The 22,723-nt window shown below is 43.9% G+C and overlaps 3 protein-coding genes across 3 annotated transcripts in view; 2 read left to right on the top strand and 1 right to left on the bottom strand.

Moving 5' to 3' along the window:
* The window catches only part of si:ch73-127m5.1 (neurotrypsin), a 53,682-nt gene extending 50,495 nt beyond the window's left edge, over window positions 1–3,187 (bottom strand). The window contains exon 1 of the mRNA XM_048233717.1: window positions 2,742–3,187. Coding sequence (XP_048089674.1) covers window positions 2,742–2,816 — 75 coding nt within the window. The 5' untranslated portion in view covers window positions 2,817–3,187. The remainder of the gene's footprint in view (window positions 1–2,741) is intronic.
* Window positions 3,188–15,136: 11,949 nt separating this feature from the next.
* si:ch73-127m5.2 (uncharacterized protein LOC561202 homolog) lies at window positions 15,137–19,785 on the top strand. Its single transcript, XM_048233319.1, has 4 exons — window positions 15,137–15,487; window positions 16,151–16,846; window positions 17,416–17,545; window positions 18,661–19,785. The coding sequence occupies exons 2-4, from the start codon at window positions 16,315–16,317 to the stop codon at window positions 19,136–19,138; spliced, it is 1,140 nt and encodes a 379-aa protein (XP_048089276.1). The 5' UTR covers window positions 15,137–15,487; window positions 16,151–16,314; the 3' UTR covers window positions 19,139–19,785.
* A 1,577-nt stretch (window positions 19,786–21,362) lies between these two features.
* Window positions 21,363–22,723, top strand: part of si:dkey-21e13.3 (uncharacterized protein LOC100150043 homolog) — a 9,558-nt gene continuing 8,197 nt past the window's right edge. The window contains exons 1-2 of the mRNA XM_048233736.1: window positions 21,363–21,672; window positions 22,169–22,321. Of these exons, the coding sequence (XP_048089693.1) occupies window positions 22,258–22,321 (64 nt within the window). The 5' untranslated portion in view covers window positions 21,363–21,672; window positions 22,169–22,257. The remainder of the gene's footprint in view (window positions 21,673–22,168; window positions 22,322–22,723) is intronic.

Below are 22,723 nucleotides of genomic sequence, written 5' to 3'. Positions count from 1 at the left end.
TCAAGCGAAGGAGTAAGGAGGTGCAGAGAGGAGAGTGGGAGTGAGTGAGGAAAACAAACACACACACACACGCACACACACACACATCACACACATACATACACATGCACGCACATGCATGAACACACACACACACACACACACACACACACACACACACACACATCCAAGGAAAATGATGGCCTCGAAATAGCCTTGAACTGGCCCAGAACTGGTTCATATGTGAGCCGGATTCGCGCCGGATCAGCACAACACAGCCAGCCAGAATCCCTTTGGGGAGTGGGTGCACGGCAGGATGTTCTCCGCCTCTCTCTTCACGTCACCTTGGGCTCACCTCATCTGCCTGAAGTTATCTTGTTTTTTTCCGGAAAGACCTCATTACCATATACGCCACCTCATTTGGAGTGTGCGATTGAGTTTGACCTTGGTCTGGGCCCTGGTGGGACCGAGACAAGATTTTTTTTGCCCTGACTAAGAGCCTGATCCCGCCAGCCGACGCCATTAAAAAACACTTTGACTCGCTCGGTGCAGTGCATTGAAGGCTGTAAAACAATCGCCCGCTCATTTGCATTTCATACCACACACACACACACACACACACACACACACACACACACACACACACACAAAGTCTGTAAGCCTGTGGTCCCCATGTGGGGGGGCATGTGGATACCCAACAGGATGTAGGTACCCGTACGACACCCGAACTCTGGCCTGGATGTGAGCCAGATGTGGCCCAGATGCCAGCCTAGAAGGGCATGTTCTGAGAAGATTGGCATGAGTTGAGTTCATTAAGGTACACACGCAGAAACGTACTCAGGAGACGCTGCCGCCGCAGCGAGACGAAGGCTAATCGTGTTATGCACAGATAACAAGCTCCCGTTATGAGCTTTTGCTATTTGTGCTGTTGTTGACATACCCTGGCCGGTTAAATTCTTAATTGAATCTGTCAATCTGGGCATACGGGAACAGCTGGGACAGACAGCCTCCAGGAACCACGCGTTTGAAGCAGTGTGATTGCTTTCCGAATGAAGAAAAAAGAGACAGCTCACCTTGAGAGACGGCTATTTTTGAGCAAATGCATTAGGAGTTCAAGCATTCGCCAGATGTAGACAGTGGGGACGCGTAATTGCTTTTCCACAAAAAGGGGTAATTCATAGAAATTACAGTGCTTAACATGTCCCTCTCATCACTACCCACATGTGAGTGCAGCCATCACCATAATGTGCGGACTTACAGCTCTGTACACTGACAGTTCTTGGAGTGCATCTAGGCTGATGGAAGAGGAGGACAAGGGCAGAATTGCCTGCTAGCAGTCCCAAAAGGGAACAAGAAAATGACAAAATGGCAATAGAATGAAGGGTGTCGCTCTTATGTCTGTCAGTTCTGTCTGTCGGAGAATCATAGAATGCTCTCGAGACTTTCAGATTTCAGCGGTGGTGTCGGTCCTAGAGGCTGTGCCACGGCCAAAGCAGTGCACGTCTCTCTCTCTGTATCATTAGAGAGTGAATGGATGGAGTCTGCGAAAGATGCAAGGGTGAGATTTTGTACACAACACATGTGCGAGTACTATCATTCGAACAAACGAGGGGACATCTCAATCTTCTTCACCTCTGCAGGTAGCATCCCTCTTGTTATCTCTTCCCCTAGTTCCTTCCTTCCCAGCTGTTTTGCACAGTTGCTCGCTGCAGCTGGGAGAGGCAGTTGGAACCTGCAGATGAACCACAACTTCAGCAGATGAATGGTGTATGATATCCCATTGATTGCCTCTATCAAGAGGGCTGTTTGGTACTACTGCGGCCTCTACTGAGTAAACACTTTCCGTTCAGCAGGGTGGACTGTGGTGTCTGATTGACAGACTGAGCGAGGCTGAGTCTCTCTACAGGAAAATGGCTTGTGTGTTATTCAACATCCTTTTTTTCCAGTGTGGCATCAAAAGAAAATATGTGGATGTCTAGGTTGGTAAATTGTGGTATTAAGAGGAAGAAAAAAAGACACCTGCAGTTGCTTAAGAAGAATAGATGTTGATTATGTGCTAATAACATTATTAGCCTACAATGTTTTTGTCTTTTACCTGCACTGTAGTATACCTATAGAGGTATTTTAAACGTTCACATATTTTCACTTAATACATTTAGTAATGACCTATTAGCCTACCTATTACGCTAACCTACATCCTACATCAATATGTGTGCCAGGTCAATTCTGTCAGTTTTGTCAGCTATTCTTTTGTTCACAAGCCATGTGCTCCAATGCAAGACAAAATGGTAGGAGAGTTTTAGAGGAACTGCACGAATAGGTAGACAAGTGCGTTCTATCAGAACTGATTACATTTGCCCGAATTAAGAAAGGGCAGCGAACAAGGACCGCCGCTTTTCACTCAAGTGAAGGTGATCACCGGAGCGTCGGTTCCCACCTATAGCACTGCGAGGGGGGATGTGCCGTTCACTGAATCCATTTTTACGGGTGGTAGCATAAAGCATTGAGCTCATTCAACAATAAAAATGAAATACGAATTCCCTGACTTGAAAACCAGTCAATGTTAGGTTAGGATTTTCTTACATATAAAATAGTACAGTGAGTAGCCTACATTTACACTGAAAAAAACAAAAACAATACACGTTCAGTCCCTAACGACAAAATAGCCTATAGCATCTGAGAATTGTGTCATGATCACCCTGGAGAAATGGAATCGTGTTTGAAACATGCCTTAATTGAGAGCGCAAAGAGACACAGCCTACCTCTGCGAAAGCCGGGAGACAGGCGCTGCAACACACGGCAATCAAAGCGAACATTTCCCACACTTTTGCATCCATCCCTATCTCTCTGTGTAGGTCAGTGTCATTGCCCGTGGTCGCAGAAGACTTGTCCCATCTCTTTGAGAACTCCGCGTCGGAGGATATTAAAAAGGGTGTTGACGGAGTAGCACGAGAATGGGCACTATTACAAGGCTTGTAATCGGTGTCAATACTGGAGGGGTGCGGTTGAATGTCCTGTTAGATTCCAGAGATGAGGCACGGCACGGCGTGGCAAGGTAACTGCCGCGCGTAACAGTCCGCGTGGGCGCTGCTTCCACGCTGTGCCGCAGGTTAATATTTGATGTCTGATCGCTGATGCACGGAAGTGTCATACATACACACCCCTTCAGGCAGCGTGCGGGCGCGCCTGCTCCCAGTTCGGCGCACGCCTCTCCTTGTACAGAAATCTAATTGTGTATTGTGAATTGCGCCAGCCAGCCAACAAAACAGGGCGTCGCTACTGCGTCGCTGCGGATTTAACACGAGGAATCAGGTCTCACATATATTTCACTCTGACATAACATAATAAAACATAAATGAATTTGAATATATATACAGTTTTTACAGTTAATATGTGTCTTCCCGAGGTTACATGACATGGTTAATAACAAAGAATAAAGGAATTTCTATAAGGAGTGGGTAGTTTTTAGCTAATAATGTGTGAAAGTCTTTCTGAGATTCCTGGACACTTTTTTATTTTAAAAAATGTGGTGTGTAGAATGAATGTTGGAAAATATAAGGTTCATTAAAGACTATTTATTTTTTTAATGAAAAAGAAAATAATCAACATTTGTTTCACAATTTTGTCTTGTGAATCCACAAACACAGCCTACGCTCTGTTACATGAGCTGCCACACAGAATCTTTTTGATTCCAGAAACAATAGATGTACAATGCAAACACTTCGGCAACACAAGTTTTGTTTTGTTTAGTTTTGTTTACTCTCTTGGAGTTAAAGGTCCACCGCTGATCTGAGTTTTCTAAGATATTTCAGCTCAAATCTTGAGTTGAGGACTTAAGTGGAGGTAGTTGGCAAATCCTTGGCTATGACAATACAATAGAAGGCTGAGAATGAAACAGAAATATCACACACACACGTACAAACACACAGAGAGAGAGAGAGAGAGAGAGAGAGAGAGAGAGACACACACACAGAGAGAGAGAGAGAGAGAGAGAGAGAGAGAGACACAGAGAGAGAGAGAGAAAGAGAGAGAGACACACACAGAGAGACACACACATACACACACACACAGACACACATGTACGCACACACACGCACTCACTCACACACACACACTCACACACACACACACAGAGACACACAAAAGTACAGACACACACACACACACACACACACACACTCACTCTCACACACACACACACACACACATACATAGAGAAGGGGTGGGGGTAGTGGAGAGATTTGTTGAACAAGGATATGGCAGACTGTTAAATATGATGATTTTCTTTCATAACACTACAGGCAACAAGCTACACCAAACATCCAGAGTGATGAGTTGTCCTTAATTGCAGTAAATATGCTGCACAAGCCTTGCTCAGATTCACTGCATTGGGTATCAAATGATGCCCAGCTGGTAAACCCAGAGAGAGGGAGAGAGAGAGATTTAATTTCAGAGAGATTTCAGAGACAAATGTTTCATTATTCATTGAGATTTACTGACTGAAATAAATATTGATGCCATTGTCCTCATATCATGGTATTGAAAGCATTGACATTAGAATTCATGTCTTATGGTGTGCACAGTCATGAGAACTTTATGTCCTCACAATCTTTTCTAGATTATCAAGTGTGTTCCACGTAAACTGGGATGACCAATGATATCTCTCGGCTATGCTGAAGAATGCTTAAACCCTGACTGTTTACTTTTCTAGTTAGAGTAGCTGGTGAGTCCTTATGTGAAGGCATGCTATCTCTCCTTTGATATGCGTCACTGAAAATGAAACTCTAGTCCTGATTATCCCTACCATTTCCTGACTAGATCTGTGGTATTAATTGGCTGTGGTATATTTGGTTTTACATCCAAATCAAAGTGCACTTACAAAAATCAAACGATCAAACTCATTACCACCATCTTTAAGATTTGTGTTCGTAGCAGATACTTTGGCCTGAACTTTCTCCAGAGGTTACATTTTCATAACTGATTTACAAACGATTTTTTTTTCTTTTTTTTTCAATGAGCCATTTTCAAATTAAATACTCTTTGGTACAGTTGCCCCTTCAGCCGATCTCCCCAGGGACATGGCAGCAAGGGAGGCCTCTGTTAATTTATTAAAGTATGCAGGCTTCGCGTCATTAGTTTCACTCTCTAATGGTGGCCGACAAGAGGGAAGGGAATGACTTTGAACAGACCAAGCTACTGAAGAGGATGGCGCCGCTGGTACAATGCTTTCCATATCGATAGAGGTTAAATCAGTATATGTCGCCTTTAGGGGTCTGAACATAGCCCTGATTGTATAGTGGTCTCTGGAGGCGTATGTGTGTGTGTCTGTTTATGTGTCAGTCTTAGTCTCTTTGCATGCATATGTGATTAACTTGAGCAAATGTGTGTTTGAAACGACACACAACAGCCAGCTCTACTGCATATTTGGCCTGCCAGATGGGCTACAGGCTGGGTTTCTACTCAAACTGTGCGACTTTGGCTCCATATACAACTCAGGCCAGTAGAGGAGACCTTAACAGTGTCCAGTGGATGTGTTTGGCAGGGATGAGGCACTGCAGAGTGGTCGAAAACTCATTTTGTGTCTGCTGATCGCTTCAACTCCCCCATAATCTCCCATTCCGGCTGTAGCCAGACAGACAGCGTCTCCCTCAATCTGTGTTCATGTTTGAAAATAAATATGGGAGTGAACAGCTCCTGGGCCCTAATTAAAATGTCAGGCAAAGTACAAACTCTATTAATCAGCAAAGTTGTTGTGCATGAACTATATAGTTGCTGTGTGGCTTGTGGAAGTTTTGATTTGACCCACCAATGTTTGCGGGTAAAGATTTGCACTTGGTCTTAAATTAGCTAATTGATTTTGCCTAGTTGTTAAATTAGTTAGACTTAAGACTTTGCACTTTGCCCAATCAAACAAATTAGGGACTCCTGTATTGTTTATGTCACAGAACCCCACTAAGTGGTTTAGTCAACGACAAAGAGGATGCATTCTTACTTCCATGCATCCCACCCCTGTCAAGGTTCATTTATACATTTTCTTTTTTGTCACATTATGCGAGTAAAGTCGTTGCTGAAAACTAAGCAAAAAGTTGCGTGACTCTTTGCTTAAGTACAAGAGGTCATGACTCATCGTCCTCCCTGTGTTTGTCGAGTTTGACCGTTTGATTCAAAACTCTTCGCTAAAAACTGTCTTTAGCTCTGCGCTGCCAAGAACTCAGTGTCCCAGCCGATACAATCACTTTCAATATAATTTGGATCGACATACATTAGCCTCTTCTTCCCCAGCAGAACTGGAATTCAATGAAATAGTCCAAGACCACAACAAGCGCAGGGGATGCGGGTTTGGCAAAGCCGGATGCCCAATCTTCCCCCTTTAATCTCCATTATCTATTAATCAGCTGTCAGATAATAAGCCCAAGCCATTGCTCGGAATACTGAGGGAAGTCAGAAATATTGATCTCCAATGGGTCCATTTGTTAGTGCCCTTTACCCCTTTACAGTAGCCTAGGAGTACAAACTCAAATATCAGAATGGTACTGAGCTGAAAATTCCATTGATTGCTTTATGTAAACTCTAGATTCTATACTGTAGCCAATTCATTTTTGAATGACTTGCAAAAAAACACCCAGAAAGGGTTAAAGCAACAGAGAAGCGTTTTTGTCTGACAGGGTCTCGAGGACGTAGCTTTTGTACTGTATTTAAACAACTTTGAAAAACATTTCACAGCAAGATGCTAACAAACACTGCTGTATGGCATTCAATATACATGCCCTATTGTACGTGTTCAGAATTCACTGACTGCAAAAAAAAAGCTTGGACAATCATGCCTCTTGATACTAAATAACTCCAAAGTGATAATTTCCCCTTGGTTTAAAAATGTCCTTTTGCACACTTTCCTCATTTGTTTTCTGTGTATACCCCTAATACGTAGCTCTTTCTTATCCCAATATTTGTTTTGGATGCTAAAAAAGGGGATGCAAATTTAGAAGCTGATTCATCACAATGTGTGTGTGTGTGTGTGTGTGTGTAGCGAAACCGATGCTGGAGGGCTCTACACACACACATTAGCAATGCAGTGGAAGTCACCCAAAAAAAGAAACACTTAAACAATTGGTTCTGAGTACAGGAGAGGAACAAACACGACCCACATCACGTCTGTTACTGAAGCTGGTCAGGCCCGGATTCGGTCCAGTTCTGGCCCAACTCTGGCGGGGATCTGGCACAGACCCACTGGATGCACCAGTGCTATTTCAGGGGGCATGAAGGAGAGAAGGACGTGTATTAAGGCCCATTAAAATCGCATGGGGGAGATCCATGCGGCTTGTGCCAGTTATCGTAAATCACAGATTATGAGTGCACTTTAGATCTTTACGTCTGGTCATTTTATGAGGCCATTAATAAGCAGCTTGTTAAAATGATGGAATGTCAAAGCACTGTCTGTAAATGCAAGTGATCTTGAAATCAATAATTCTGCCTGTAGGGAGGATACAATGAGGAATTACAAGGAATTGATTCTATTTTTCAAAGGATGAACTTAATCCCAGAAACTTCTCTGATTGATTCTAGTTGGTTTATATTTGGCTCAGTATAGAATTAGTTTCAAATAGAGTGTACTACAAATAGGCCCTATTAGTGTAGTGCAAATAGGCCCTATGAGTGTAGTGCAAGTGAGTGTATGAGTGTAGTGCTTTACACTGCACTGCACCTTACAACTGTGCATGATGAATTTCAGCACTAAAGCACAAAGGGGATGATGTACAGAAACTACACACACACACACACACACACACACACACACACACACACACACACACACACACACACAGACACAGACACACACGCACACATGTACAAACACACACACACACACAATCAACTGACCATATATGTACAGTCAAAGACACACACACACACACACACACACACACACACACACACACACACACACACACACACACACACACACACACACACCCAAAAGCACACACACACAAACATGTTCGTCTGTGCTTCTGTACATCTGGATTTCCCCCACCCACCTCCGCCTCCGTCCGATGGCATGTGTTTTCCTCTAGCCGGCTGACCGACCATCCGCCTGCCCACCCACGGAGGGCCCGCGAACGGACGCTCCCCTACGCAGACGGATCTGAAAGTGGACTTTGATTCAGCCCCGACCCCGCAGAGCAGTTAACCTCCGGCCCGGCTCTGGCTCACGCGTGGGCCTGAAACGGCGCATTCCGCTCTTCACGTTACCACGTTACCCCCCTGACCGCTCCTGCAGAACAGCATAGCTACTGTCGCCCACACGACTGGCAAATCATGCGCAGGTTAGTGAGCCAAACATGTGCAGGGAGAGAGAGAGAGAGAGAGAGAGGAGATAAGCGGAGAGGGAGTAAGAAGAGATAATGAAAGTCAAAAGTATGTGCGTGTAAGAGAGAGAGGAATGAGAGAGAGAGAGAGAGAGAGAGAGGGAGAGGGAGAGAGTGAGAGAGAGAGGGATGAGAGAGGAAAAAAGGAGAGAGACAGAAAGTGGGGGAGTCCACGGAGAGGAGGGAGGGAGGGAGGGACTGAGATAAACAAAGGAAGACAGGCTGAGAGAAAGAGAAGTGGAGAGAGGGATGATTGAGAGAGGGATGATTGAGGAAAAACTGTGCAATATTACACAGGGGCACATTCAATTTCAGACGCACAAGTCCTGCTGCCTTTGGATGCTGATGCTGCGTCGTCATGGCAACCCAAAGAAAATGTTCAAAACATTCTCGACTTCCAGCTTCCATCCTCCACCCAATCCTGAGCGCCAGTTTAAAAGACCCATATAGGAGACGATTGTCTTTGTGCTGGCAGCGGAGAGCAAATGGGGGGATTTCAGCAGCGCGTCTCTGCCAGTAGGGGATTCTATGGCAGGATGTGGGGAGTCGGCTGTAATCTACTTATTCTGAAATAAGCCCTCTGTGAGTCACAAAGTCCCCCACATCACCTGCCTGGCAATCAGGAACAAACACTGACTGACAGACAGTCACACACACACACACACCCACTCCCACTCACAGATGCAAGTAGTCATATACACTCAGGCAGACACACACAAGTACAGTCGTACACACTCATACAGACACATACACACACGCATTACCACCTATACACCCACACATGTTACTTTTTAAAACCCACACAGTCAACCCTTTGCACTCTCATCATCTTTCCTTTCCTTTTCATCTGATTTCTTTCTCTCTCTCTCTCTCTCTCTCTCTCTTTCTCTCCCACTCTCTTTCCTCTGTATTTCCCCTCTTTATGCAAAGCGCTTGGGTGAGGGGCTCTTACGAGGACTGATGGGGTGCTGTATGGGCGGTGTCAGTCACGACTGCCTCACCCAGAGGCTCCATCTTCAAATCCCATTACCCCCCTGCCTCAAGCCAATCTCACTAAAGACAGTTGGTATGGAAACCCCCATCTATTTGAGGGACTCAGTTTAAATTCATATGCCCGGGAACCTATAAATCAAAGGAAAGAGCAATGAAGGTGTCTATTAACGTGAGAGCGGGGCCTCTGCGGAAACATTTAAAACACTGTTAGGAAATGCATTACCAGTACATTATGATAACATTCCGAGTATCTTTCAACATTTGGATTATTTTCTTTTATACTATTCCCCTATGCTATTCCAGACACTCTCTCAAGCACAATCATTAGGGGGAAAAGGTCTTGATATGTACTTTATAGGGAACTGTCAGCCTTGATAGACTATGGAGATATAGCTATATAGCCGATATAGCCTCGTCATACTCAATTCTAGTCAGAGTTGGAGTCTGATACTGGTCCATTGGGACGTGATTATGGGGTGTGTTTCAACCAATACAGTGGGGAAAATGTCTCTGCATTTAATTGGATAGACCTAACCAATCAGAGCAAGAAAATAGCTTACCGTGAGCTGTAGGAAGAATACCTGAACCATCCTTCTTCCATCCACATACACAGCACACTATCCCATCTCCCCTGTCATCCCCCCAACACACACACCAAGACCCCTGGCAGTTGGGTTAGCCCATTGAGCCGTGGATCTGCCCCAAGGTTTCTTCCTTGGTAAGGGAGTTTTTCCTTGCCCTTGTTGCTCTTGGGTGCTCCTTGTTGGTGCCCCCAATCCCAATTCTCCCCCACCTTTCTTATGCAGCCCTTGCCACTTAATCTACTAAACCCCTCTTCTACTGCACTTTTTACCCCCCATAAATGCACAAATAGGCTGACACCAGACATAATTTCACTGCATTTCTTACTTCCAGTAACTATATGCATGTGACAATAAACTTCCTTGTATCCTTGTATCCTTTTGTCTTGTGCGTCAATTGTTATGTTGTAAATTTGTTTGTTTGTCTTGATGTCACGGGAACGCTGGTGACTACGTCGCTCCTTCCGGCATCTTTTGTCTTGTTTGTGGAGTGCTTTGTGTTGTTAAATACGCTATAAAAATAAAATTGACTTGACTTGACTTTCTCCCCCACTGTGTGAAGATGTGGCCAGGTGCTGGTCTGTCTGGCTTTGGGCCTCTCCTTGGCAACACTAGAATTCTCGCGTCTGTGACATCACCTAGGAATCCTCAATATCTTCTGGCCTCAGACTGTTGGGCAAGGGACACTTGGAGTGCTGCAGAGGCTGTTCTGTGCTGTCTGCTTCCAGGATGATCTTTCTGTAACCATCACTTCCCAGATGTTTGGGTTGATGCCCATAGCCTTCAGATCTCTCTCGCAGACATGTTTACTTTGTAGTGCAGCTGGAGGTTGGCCTGTGGGATGTTTTCTCTGGGAGAATTTGCCGTGGAAAAGGTCCCTGGGGATTTGGCTATTTTCCGGTGACCAAGGCACCATATCTGTCTCTGTGTCAGGAGGGTGTGAATGGGATTCCAGCTCTCTCCAAGACGGTGTTGTTCGGTGGGGTGTGTAGAATCAGGGGTGCTGCTAGAAAATGTGGGCCCTCTGTCACGCAGAGTCTCGCACTTTAAGTCAGCGGTGGCAACGCTGCCTGGAAGACGACATTCAGGGCATAAAACACAATCGAGCTCACCAATACCCTTATTTAGCTCCATGTCTAGAGACAGGGAGAGATTGTTCAATCCAGGCTCAAGCGAGTCGTGAGCTGCTGGAAATCTTCAACTGAATGGGTGGTAATGGCTGCTTCATCTGCAAAGATAGAGTCCCTTCGGGACTTTCAGCTGGACTTTGGACTCAACTCTTTATCTGGAAAAGTGAAAGCATTTTCCATCAGATCGATCCAAAGATAGATGCTGTGTCTTGCTGGTGTGGTGTCAATATGAGGTCTGACCTCTTTTCTTGAGCCTTGTAGTTTCTCACCTCGCAGTTCCACCTTGCTGCAGTGCAGACCAAGGAAAGGCTAGTGACATAATCAGCAGTCTGGTAGCTACACATGAGAATAGAATAGAATAGAATAGAATAGAATATACTTTATTGTCATGCCTGCATGAAAATGATCTTTGGTCTCACTGGTAAGAGTAGCATAAAACACCTAGGAAACATAGAGTAGACACATTCATTCCATTACACATAAACATACATCCACAGGATTGACACAGCACATTGCGCAATTGACTATCCATTTGTTGGTTTTTTACTTGAATCTCACACATTCAGTGAGACTAATGGACCGTAGTGGGGCAGCACCCTCCTGACTGCCCGGTCTAATATGGGTAATAGCTTCGGCCAGTGAGGTGCGAAGACCTCTCCCTTCATCAGAAGTGGCCCCTGGCGACCAGCTCTACGGCAATCGAGCATGGCACTTATAACCGGTAGCTGCAGGTATAACTGCAGGTTTCCTGTGTTGTGTAAACACTGTGTAGCGAAGCTGGAGTATCCTTTCCAGTGTGTGCAAAGCCTGGGTATGAAAGGGTCTAGTGGCAAGGCAAAAGCCAGTAGACTTTGTCGTTCTGTACACACACACACACTCACACATTTGCACACACACACACAGAGAGAGAGAGAGAGAGATGTGCACACACACACACACACAGAGAGAGAGATGTGCACGCACACACACACACACACAGATATGCACACACACAAACAACTATGTCCACACACACACACACAGATATGCACACACACGCACCGGCACACACACACACACAGCCAGGAGCAGCCTTGGGGACCAAACTCCTGATTTTTCTTCAGGGTTTACTACCAAAGCCTCTCCTGATAGTGAGTAAAGCCGCAACACATCGGAGGTTTTGAGATCAGTGTTTGGGGTTTGAGATCAACGTTTGGGGTTTGAGATCAGTGTTTGCCTTAATTTCCCAACTATTAGCCAAGGTTTATACATTGATTTTTTGTCAAATTTCTTCAGCTATGAGGTTAATACATGGGGGCAGTTAATATGGTGTGTGTATTTTTATTTTTTTTTACTGATCAAACAGAGGGACCATTACGCACTATACCAGCAGCGATACATTTCTGACCATATTCAATGAGATTGTTTTGACAAAACACTGTCCTGCGGTATATCCACAATGCAACTAATACACCAAAAATTACTGTACTGTACTGTACTGTAATGAGCTAACTAGTCTAGGTTGATTTTAAGTGACCCGTCTTTCATTGATTCTTTTGTCAATTAGGAACTGTTCTGTTACAATTATAAATGTAAATGTTACTTAATAGCTAAGCCACACGTGATGGCTGGAGTTGGGCTTTCACGCTTGCCATTGGGAGAATTTGAAAGAGCAGTGAGAGCTTATCCTTGCTGCCTGCCCCCCATAACAGCTATTTGGAACCTAAGATGCATTAGTGCCCTTAATATGTTATCAGTCTCTGCCATACAGACTGTGCTAGTGACTTTTGAGAAATGCATATAGGCCCACATACATTATGCAAAACATAACACCTACAGAAGACTCCATTAATGTCAATGCAGAATGAAATGGAGAGAGAGATAGAGAGAGAGAGCGAGAGAGAGGGAGAGAGAGAGATAAATGGAGAGTATCAGTGTATCCAAATTATTTCTACATGGACTAACAAGCTGGACTAGCATAATAGGCCCCATGGAAAGCTGGTAAATCTCTCAGACTGTTTCAAGTTGTTTAGAGACAAACTAGAATATGGCCTGAGGTGCTGTTGGGGAAACTGTCTGATAACGTCTGACCATGTCGAGTGATTAATGCTTCATTTAGACACCTTTCTCTCCGGTGATGATGAGACCAACTCACATCTCGTCAGCCGAACCAACCCGGTGTGATGCAGCAGATCGTTTATCGCCACAGTGCCCGCGAGCGCAGGATGCTTCCCCGAGATAGCGCTCAAAGTAGGACACTTCAAAAAGCCGTTTGCGCGACATAATCAGATGTTCCAGAGCTAATGAGAAAGCTTGAGCCTCAGCTCCATCAACTCCTACCACAGCACTGATGCAAAATGACAAGAAAGGTTGATTTTTTGGAAAGATAAAAATACATGGAAAGTGTGTGTAGAGAGAGAGAGAGGACGGAAATGTCATTCATCAAGCTGTACAGGCCTGTTATGAATCTGGGTCAATCTTTATAACCCCAGAAGTGGAGAGAGAGGGGAGAGCAGAGCTTTGAGTTAATTGTGCAAGATGAGTCAAGTCTTGACGTTTTAATTAAAACTGTGCAGGAGAAGGAGGTCGGGGACAATAGAGATTTAGGAGGTGGCAATTGAAACTGAATTGAGACTTTTTGATTCATTAGCCCGTACGCTGTACATCAAAAACCTGGGCTTAACTCTTTTTAATCACTTGAAAATTATCAAGTGAAAGAGGGGTTTCAAATAAAATGAGGATGAGCAGAGAGACAAATAGACTATTAAGGGTAGAAGGCTGAAAGCTGGGAGAGAGAGAGCAAAAGAGAGGAAGAGAGGGTAGGGAGAGAGAGACATTCACATCTATATTTTTATTTTAACTTTATTATATTCCATTTTCATCTTATAATATATCATAACACAATATATGTTTTCATGCACATGTTCATGGCTTTGACAATAGCCTTATTGTATGAAAACATTCCTGGAAATGAAGCCCATTTGAATGACTGAATTGATAGGAAAAGATCGTAAGAAAGAAAGAAACACACAGACACAAAGAAAGAAAGAAAGAAAGAAAGAAGGAAAGAAAGGGGGAGGCTAATAGGCACAGAGGAAACTGCAGTTTGATTTGTGAAACCTTGACAACAGTGCTGCTGAGGAAGGACTATTTGTGCTTTCCCGACGAAACAGCATGTGTGTCTCTGGTCTACCATCCTGCTGAGTGGCCATTTGTGGCAGAAATCATGGACAGATCAAATCCAACACGTCACAGGGAGATGGGCTGCCGAAGTAACCCTCATCTTGCAAGTATTCATACTCATAAATCTGTTCAGAGATGCCAGTGAATTAACCCTGTGGCAAGATCATAGAGAAGTCAAGTTGACACATAGCCTACTCAGGCAGTAGCACCGTATTTATCTGTGGCTTTTTCCAACGGTTTTCTATGTAATGGACCACCTAAATAGTCTTTCTCTCTCTCCCTGTGTGTTGTGTGTGTGAGTGAGTGTGAGCGAGAGAGAGTAGGCTATTAAAGAGTGAAGGAACCCATTGTCTGCCAAAAGACAAAAGCATAAATTCGAGCGTAAATACGAGAAAAAAAGACAGACAATGAGTATGGAGAAAGATTAACTGAATGTAATAGGCCTACAGAAGAACAGCACTTCAGCTCATTACTGTAAGTGTGTACATACTGCCTCCTGTTGGTCATCGCCCATTAGTACAATTAATCAAATGTCGCTTTGTATTTGAGGGTTTTGTTCCTGGTTATTTTGGTAGCCTACATCTCTACAGAAGATAAACCTTCCATCTGATCAAACAGAGGGACCATTACGCACTATACCAGCAGCGATACATTTCTGACCGTATTCAATGAGATTGTTTTGACAATAGCCTAATAGAGGCTAATTAGACTAGTCTACGCTTACTAACCTAGTCAAAATTCTTTATAATATAGGCTATATTCCAAACTAACGGCTTATGTACGCAACTGAACATAATTTACTTTCAGTAAGGTGCAAGTACAAGTGTTTAGGCTACAGAACAACTTTGCCTGAAACGTTACCGAAAAATACCAGTTCACGAGAGCAGCCTAGTGGCCGCCTTAACAATCTAGTTGTTTTTGACGATACACCTCTTAACCCCAAGTTGTAATAGGATCAAGGTCTACTTGTCGAAACAGAGTAGCGCGTGGTGCCGAAGTCCATTGTTCGGAGAAGCATTCATCACCGGAAATGCCGCCCCTTTGGGTACGTCAGTTGAACAACACACGAGATCCTCGAATAAAAAGTGACAGAAACGTTGATTGGCGACTATTTTGTCCAATCCGTAAACGGGATAATGCAGCTATGGCGACTGTGCACTGGTTGCTGATTTGCAACCCGCCGAAATAGCAGTGAAGAAGAAGGAGACCATCGCCCGTTTCGCCATGGACTGTTCTAGGATCAGTGTAGTAGAAAAACAACATTAACCGTAGAGCGGTAAGTAAGAAAAGCTGTCAGTAAGTTACATCTGGATCAAGGTTAGCAGTGTTATTGTAACAAGGCATTCTCAACGACGTTGATACATCGTTTACAGTGAAACAGTGTCGCAACACATTCCAAACATAGCAGTGTCCTACAGAGCCTTCGGCCTAGCTTACTGTTTACAACATTAAGTATAGATTGTGGATTGTTTGATAACTTCGCTCTCCAGTGTGGCCGTTTGTTGCACACTGAAGAAAGACCATAAAATAAAGTTTTGGTAGAAGACCCTTATCTCACTTGATCAATTTTTAAACTTTGCCCGCCGAATTCGCTTATATGGTCACCTTGCCACAACCGGGCGTTCTGTGCACAGAATATGCACGGCCGCTTCTCTGTACAGGTCAGTCAGAAAGTGCATTGTCGACTCTGAATCAGTAGCCTATCAGCGGAGGCTTTAGCACGATTGTGTTATAACGGTTGTGTTTAAGGGAAAAACACACTTTCTTGATTGATTTCCCGAGTGGTAGGCTGTTTAAAATAAAGACACATAATTCCTGCATGTAATTAATCTGTTTACAGTTACAGAGGTGGACGTTAAAAATGCTGAAATCAGCAGGATGTTGGGTCCATTTTTATTTTTATTCTGATATAACTGAAAAGTTGCTTGTTTTCTTACAGGTGCATCATAGCCGAGGGGAAAAGAACCACATAATATCTGATAGGAATGTAATGGGACCCTTGAGTGAAACACTATCTAAAAATCAGCACACCAAATGTCAACTCTCCCATAGTGGGGTGCTAGTTCAGTCAGTTCAAGAAAACCGCCGACCACAGTTTAAGTAATGGAGCACAATCCCGGCATCCATATGTCCTCCATCCCCACCACAAACAGCATAGTCCAGGTGTCAGTGGCTGACGGCATGCCCGTTGGCATATACCAGCCTCAGAACCAAGGCCAGAGTGCAGGGCACAGCGCGTTGGCACCAGCGGTGGTCATGCAAGCCTTGGCACAGGTGGCACAGGACGGGCACCCACAGGTGGTAGTGGCCCCTCCCATGGAGGGTGTGGTGGATGTTCAGAACGAGCCCGGCAGAGTGGCCATCCCGGTGCACGAGCTGCCCTTTGCGGAGGTGGCCTCGCTGTTGGACCCCAACATGAAGAGCTCCAAGGCACGCAAGTACCAGATCTACTACGACGAGGTGAAGCGACGGCTGGAGCCGCCCGAGAAGATGTCGCTGCGCTCCTTGGCGGCCTACACCCGGGTCAGCCGAGGGCCGGCCAGCAAGCGGACGCTGCTGGAATCGCTTAACGTGCTGGGGCTGTCGCCGAGCACCAACACAGCCGTGTCTAGCTCCTTCTCCAAACTCACTGAAGGTAGGCGACGCGTGCGACGACGTCATTAGGCGTTTGGTGTTCCTGCAGGTCATTTTTGACACCACAGATGAATGAAGATCCAGTCAGGGGTAATGGTCAGACAATGGTAGGGAAAAAATCAGGAACAGAGGTTTATTTACAATGATGTGCATCAAGGGAGAGACAGCATGACTGCACAAAGATCCACCAGCTGCTCTAACTAAAGGGGGAAATAGTCGCAGTTTAAGTATCCTTCCAGGCTGACGGGAGATGGCGTTGATCATCCCATTTTACGTGGACCACACTGAATCAGACCCTGATTACTGTCAATCTGACAATCCAGAATGGATAGCTACTGAGTTGCTGTGGATAAATGCATCCAATTAATTTATGAATTTATGTGGTGTAAATAAATACAGAGAATGCTTTCCATGGCCAATTTTATATGGAATATGGAATTCACATTATTTGGAATTCTTTGAAAGATTGGAATTGTCTATGGAATGACACAAAGTTCTGCCTCAAATAGTTTTTTACGCTTCTCTTCTCCGTACTGATTTCTTTTGTTTGACTGTTCTAAATTCCGTTAGGAGACACCGCAGCACTGTGTAAAGACATGAAAGATTTTGCGTTCCAGTACGTGGACTATGAGAACATGGCCAAACAACTGATGCCGGAATCCAACCATGTACAGCACTGGTCAAAGATCATCGAGACAAGGTGAGAGACCTGTGTTTGCATATGGAAATGCAGGGAAATGTGGCCTTTTGCTTGTCAAGGTGGTCATGATTACGGGGGAAAGTCAGAGCATTAGCAACCTATTCTGTTACTTCGAGGCTATAATACCCTTAGAAGATATACGAAAGCATACAGTACAGCACCTTCCCCATTTATAGACACCCCTAGTAAACGCAAGTAAAAAGAGGTATTGAAACATATGTTTTTGGCAACATCAAATGTATCTTTGTCTTACTCAAATGTATCTTTGTCAGAACTGTATCTTTGTCTTACTTTGAAAATAGTAAGGGTTAGCTATCTCCAATCATACAAGTAAACGTTGAAGGATACATTTGGTGTAGAACAGTGTTTCTCAAACCTTTTTCAGACCAGGGACCACTTAACCAATAAAAAATAAATCACAGACTACCTAGCTAAAAAAACAGTAGACCTACTCCAACAGTATATTACACAATAGGCCTTCTCACTAAACCACCTTGCTTATTGTCTTTGCACCTTTCATATTGTGTCAGAGGATTCATATGATTTAAACTTACATACAGTAGGCAGTGTTGCAGAACTGTTTGGATTTACATACAAGTTGGTTCAATATTGCAAACAACTGATCTATATTATATTTAAGCAATAAGACCGAGAGGCCGTAGGTTACACTGATTCTACAACAGCTAAGGGGCGTTGTTAGGCACGACACGCAAGCGCAGCTACTTTCTTATAACTTTTTTATCAAGTTATGGTAGCGCAGTAATATAGAATGAAATGCGGTCAAGGTGTATGTTTATGCTGCATTTTACAACGGCATCGAACGTGATTCAGCCAATCACAATCAAGGACCGGAACTATCAGTTTTAGAATTTACCACGTCTGCTTGCGGACCACCAGTGGTCTCCGGACCACACTTTGAGAAACACTGGTGTAGAACACCACTAGACTACGCCTGACCCTCTGTCTTTCATTCCACCCACATTTAAATAATTTCTCTACATTTATATCTAAACATATAATATGAATATTGAATATGTGCAGTATTAAATATGGCAGTACACAGGACACCAGTGGACCACTGATGACCCTCTTGCATTCCCCTCCCTCTCTACTAGGAATTACCTGGAGGAGATGAGGAAGTGTTTCCACGATCCGGCCAACAGCAAGTCCTTCGCCAACGCTACGCACGGCCTGGGCACGGGAATGCTGGACGTAGCTCTGGACATGGTGGACAGCGTCATTGAGCGGCAGATCCGCATCCTTTCAGGCAACGCGGAGCCCAAGTCCGAGACGACAGTTCAGAAGGCACGCAAGCGTATGAGGAAGCCACGCGTGCCCAAGGACAACAGCAAACACCCCCGCGAGGGCAAATCTCGAGGTAGGGGCGGCAAAAGCAAGGCCGGCCCCAGTGCCAACGCGGCCACAGCCATGGCCGACGCCGACGCCCAGAACAGGAAACAGATCCAATTGGACCCTGCCACTGCCACGGAGAGCCAGGAGCCCGCCTCCATGGAGAGTAGCGTCCTCACTCTGGTCTCCGTGGGTTACGAAACCATCTCCAGCGGCCTAGGTGCCACAACAAGCCTCGCGTAGCGTAGCCACCAAGATGCCAACTCACAAGGACACTAAGCCTAGTGCCCAAACCCAGACCTTAGGTGTTGCTGTTGTTGTGGGTAGATTTAAGGTTAGTTTGACATTGCTGTAGGCAGGAATAAAAATTAGCACCAGCCAAATGCCGACATATCAAACTGGCTATAAAGATTTTGATAAAGATTGAGTGGCTGGTGAATTGTATCATTTATTTGTCAGTGGCTGGTAGATGTTCACGTTTTAAATGATCAATTACACAATCAGAAAGAACTACTTCCTCACAACAAAATGTTTGTTGTGTGAAGCACTGTGATGGTTTGGAATGCACTGCTTACAACTTGTCTGAAGCACTGTTTTATTTTCTGTTTTGTTTTGGATTTGGAAAAAAACCCTCTGAATTAATTTTAGAACTCTTGGTGTCCATCATGGGATTTTCATTTTGTGTTCTAGGATTCAAACATGATTTTATGTTGAAAATGAGTTGTGTTGACCTATATCAAGGGGGGTGTGACTGACTGACTGTAATGTACATATGTGTTAAAAGACAACAGGACAACTTGAAGACTTGTATTAAATGCTTTAATGTTTTTTATATATATATGTTTTATTCTTTGTGCTTATTCTAAACACTAAAGTGAAGTGGTTTAGACCTTGGTCTTCTTTGCCTTGTGTCCATTTTGACAGTAGACAAACATTTCATCCTTTCATTCATTCTTTTTCATAATCTTCCCAATGTTTCCAATGGCAAGCTAGGGGTAACATTTAATGCCAGTATAGGCCTTATGTATGGTTTCCTATTTTGGTTCATATCTGATCATTTTCTGGCTGACGTGTAGTTGGAGGGACTCTATAGACCCTTTCAATCTGTTTCTAGAGGGTTTCTGGTTGAAATGTTCAAAACCAACGCAGATACTTTGAAATGAAAATTAATCAGACTGCAGCATAATGCTGTACAAAATGTCGACTTTAAAACTTTTGTTTGGCCTGAAGTGTTTTTTTGTTGTCCTTTTTGTTGTCCTTTGGCCTTAATTTTTTTTTTCTGTGCCACCAGAAATGCCTGAAGAACGCACATGTTTTTTATGCAATTGGAAGGGTCTATAAAATTGAAGAAACAGAAATGATTGTAGCACATTTCAGAGGTCTAGGGGAGGTTCAGGAGAAAATGTTTCTTCCGTTGTGCAGGAGGAATGCAGCTCCTCAGAGGCGGAACTATGATGATTGATTTAGTTTCAGGAGAAACTCTGCTTGCACAGCATATGAAGGCGGGCGGTCACCAGAAAACGCCCTAGATTTCAACAGACTTCACAGACTGGAGTAGAGCTCCTCCGAGCTGAGTGTCTCTTACTCTCCCTATTTTTCTGTCTTTTTCTTTCTCTCCCCCTGCCTTTCTCTCTCTCTCTCTGTCTGTCCCACACACACACACACACACACACACACACACACACACACACAAAAGTACAGGTACAAAATGCAGTCGAGTACACAAGGAGAAAAACAGGAAAACCAGGCTTGTAAAGGAAAATGTATAAACAAATAGTAATATTCAAACTACATACATATACAATACTGTGCAAAAGTTTTTGGTACATCTCACTAAAAAGTGAAAATGCTTTCAAAGTTACATTGACTAATAACATTTGAATTATTTTATTTTGATAATCTAAATAGTAATTCATTAACTGATTAAGGCTAAAGGGGGAAAAAAAATAAATGTCTTAACAGTCCCAAATGCCTATCTTCCACAGTAACCCAGTGTATACTGTTTTACTTAAACGGCCTGTACTGTGTGGCTCGATGGTGTTTTATGCCCCCAATGTTGTCTTCCAGGCAGCGCTGCCACCGCTGACTTAAAGGCACCTTATCCTAACCCAAACCCAAACCCTAACCCTAACACATGCCTAACCATAGCGCCTTCCAGGCAGCGCTGCCTTGAAGACAACGTTGGGGGCATAAACCACCAAGAAACATACTGTATGTCTATATATTCGGGAGACTTATTATATTTTCAGGATTGTTTCTGGCCTGGCAGGCTTTCACCGAGTCGTAGCTTTAAGCACAGTTGTCACCCAGTGGGGTCCTGACTAGCAAGGAGCTTTGTGGAGATTTAGGATTTGCTGTGCATTAGTGTGGATAGAGAGAGTGAGAGAGGGAGAGGGAGGGAGGGAGGGAGGTTATTGACGTGACAGAGGTGAAGGAGAGTTAGTGGACCTTAGGCAGAAAAAGCGAGGGAGAGAGAAAGAGGGAGAGTCCAAGGGAGCAGCGATGAGGCTGTAAAGGTTGTGTTTTTTGTGTACATACTGAAGGTAGGGGAAAAAATAAACAACAGGTCCAAGTCGGGCAGTGTTGGGAATGACCCTCTCAGAGACGGACTTAATCAATACCAGTGTATACGGAGAAGGGGAAGGAAGAACGGAGAGAGAGAGAGGTAGGAGCAAGACCATCACACACACCTGTGACTGACGCAGGAGGAGAGAGAGGTGGCGGAAATTTCTGGAACAACAACACACTCTTGGGCCATGATGCAAAGCTGACAAACGGTAAGGAACAAAGATGCTAATTGAATCAATTACTGAGTTGTCGATAATGCCATGCCATGTATAACTGTATAACAGATGCTAGTACGTACATTATTTGACATATTAATGAAGAACTTCGAACTTAAGAAGAAATGTGGAAGTATGTGTGAGTATAGACTATAGAGTATAGAAGTGAACATATGCTTTGAAGGATAATTTCTTTTAGTTTATTAAGTTTATTTCTTGGAACATGTACAAATGCATTAGTAACACAAAAAGAAGGAAATTATTTGTACTAGATTGAGCTAATTTCCTTCTGTAGTCCCTGGAGATATCACATATATCACATGCCATATATGAACTTTACATAAATGTATTTTAAGTGTGTGTGTGTGTGTGTGTGTGTGTGTGTGTGTGTGTGTGTGTGTGTGTGTGTGTGTGTGTGTGTGTGTGTTTTCTTGGCTGTGCATGTGGCAGCAGAGTGTGTAATCCAGTCCTGCTCTTTATCTGTCAGCAGGAGGTTTGGGAGCCGGCATAGCCGCGTGCGAGCGAGGATGCTAAAAACAATCACACACCCTGCTGTCCCACACACCCCGTCACACACACATGGCTAAGAGAACGTCCAGCAGAACGTCCAGCAAAACGTCCAATAGAACGGTTTCATCAACAGGTGACTGACACAAAATGAATTACACATCACGCATGCGTCATACTATTCATTTCTATAAATAATAAACATGAGATGCATAGCATGAGAAAAAATGCTTAACTTTCTAACTTGGGTTTGACCACCAATATTGTGTATTATGTAGAACTATTATGTTGTTATTATTTATTTTATTATGTAGAACTATTATGTCGTTGGTTTTGGGAAGTGGTGGGTGGCTCTCTGTCGTCTCTGGGAACAGACATGTTATGTGTGATGTGTTAACTACCTGTTGCCTCTTTTTTTTCGTTTTTTTTTTACTGTCTGTTTTTGTGTTGTCTTGCTCTGTTTGTGTGGACTTTGTAAAGTGACCTTGAGTCTGAGCTATATAAATACAACTTATTATTATTATTATTATGACCTAAG

This window comes from Alosa alosa, chromosome 22, assembly GCF_017589495.1.
Source record: "Alosa alosa isolate M-15738 ecotype Scorff River chromosome 22, AALO_Geno_1.1, whole genome shotgun sequence".
NCBI lineage: Eukaryota > Metazoa > Chordata > Actinopteri > Clupeiformes > Clupeidae > Alosa > Alosa alosa.
The sequence above is the reverse complement of the archived record's forward strand: the minus strand, read 5'-3'. Positions and strand labels throughout refer to the sequence as shown.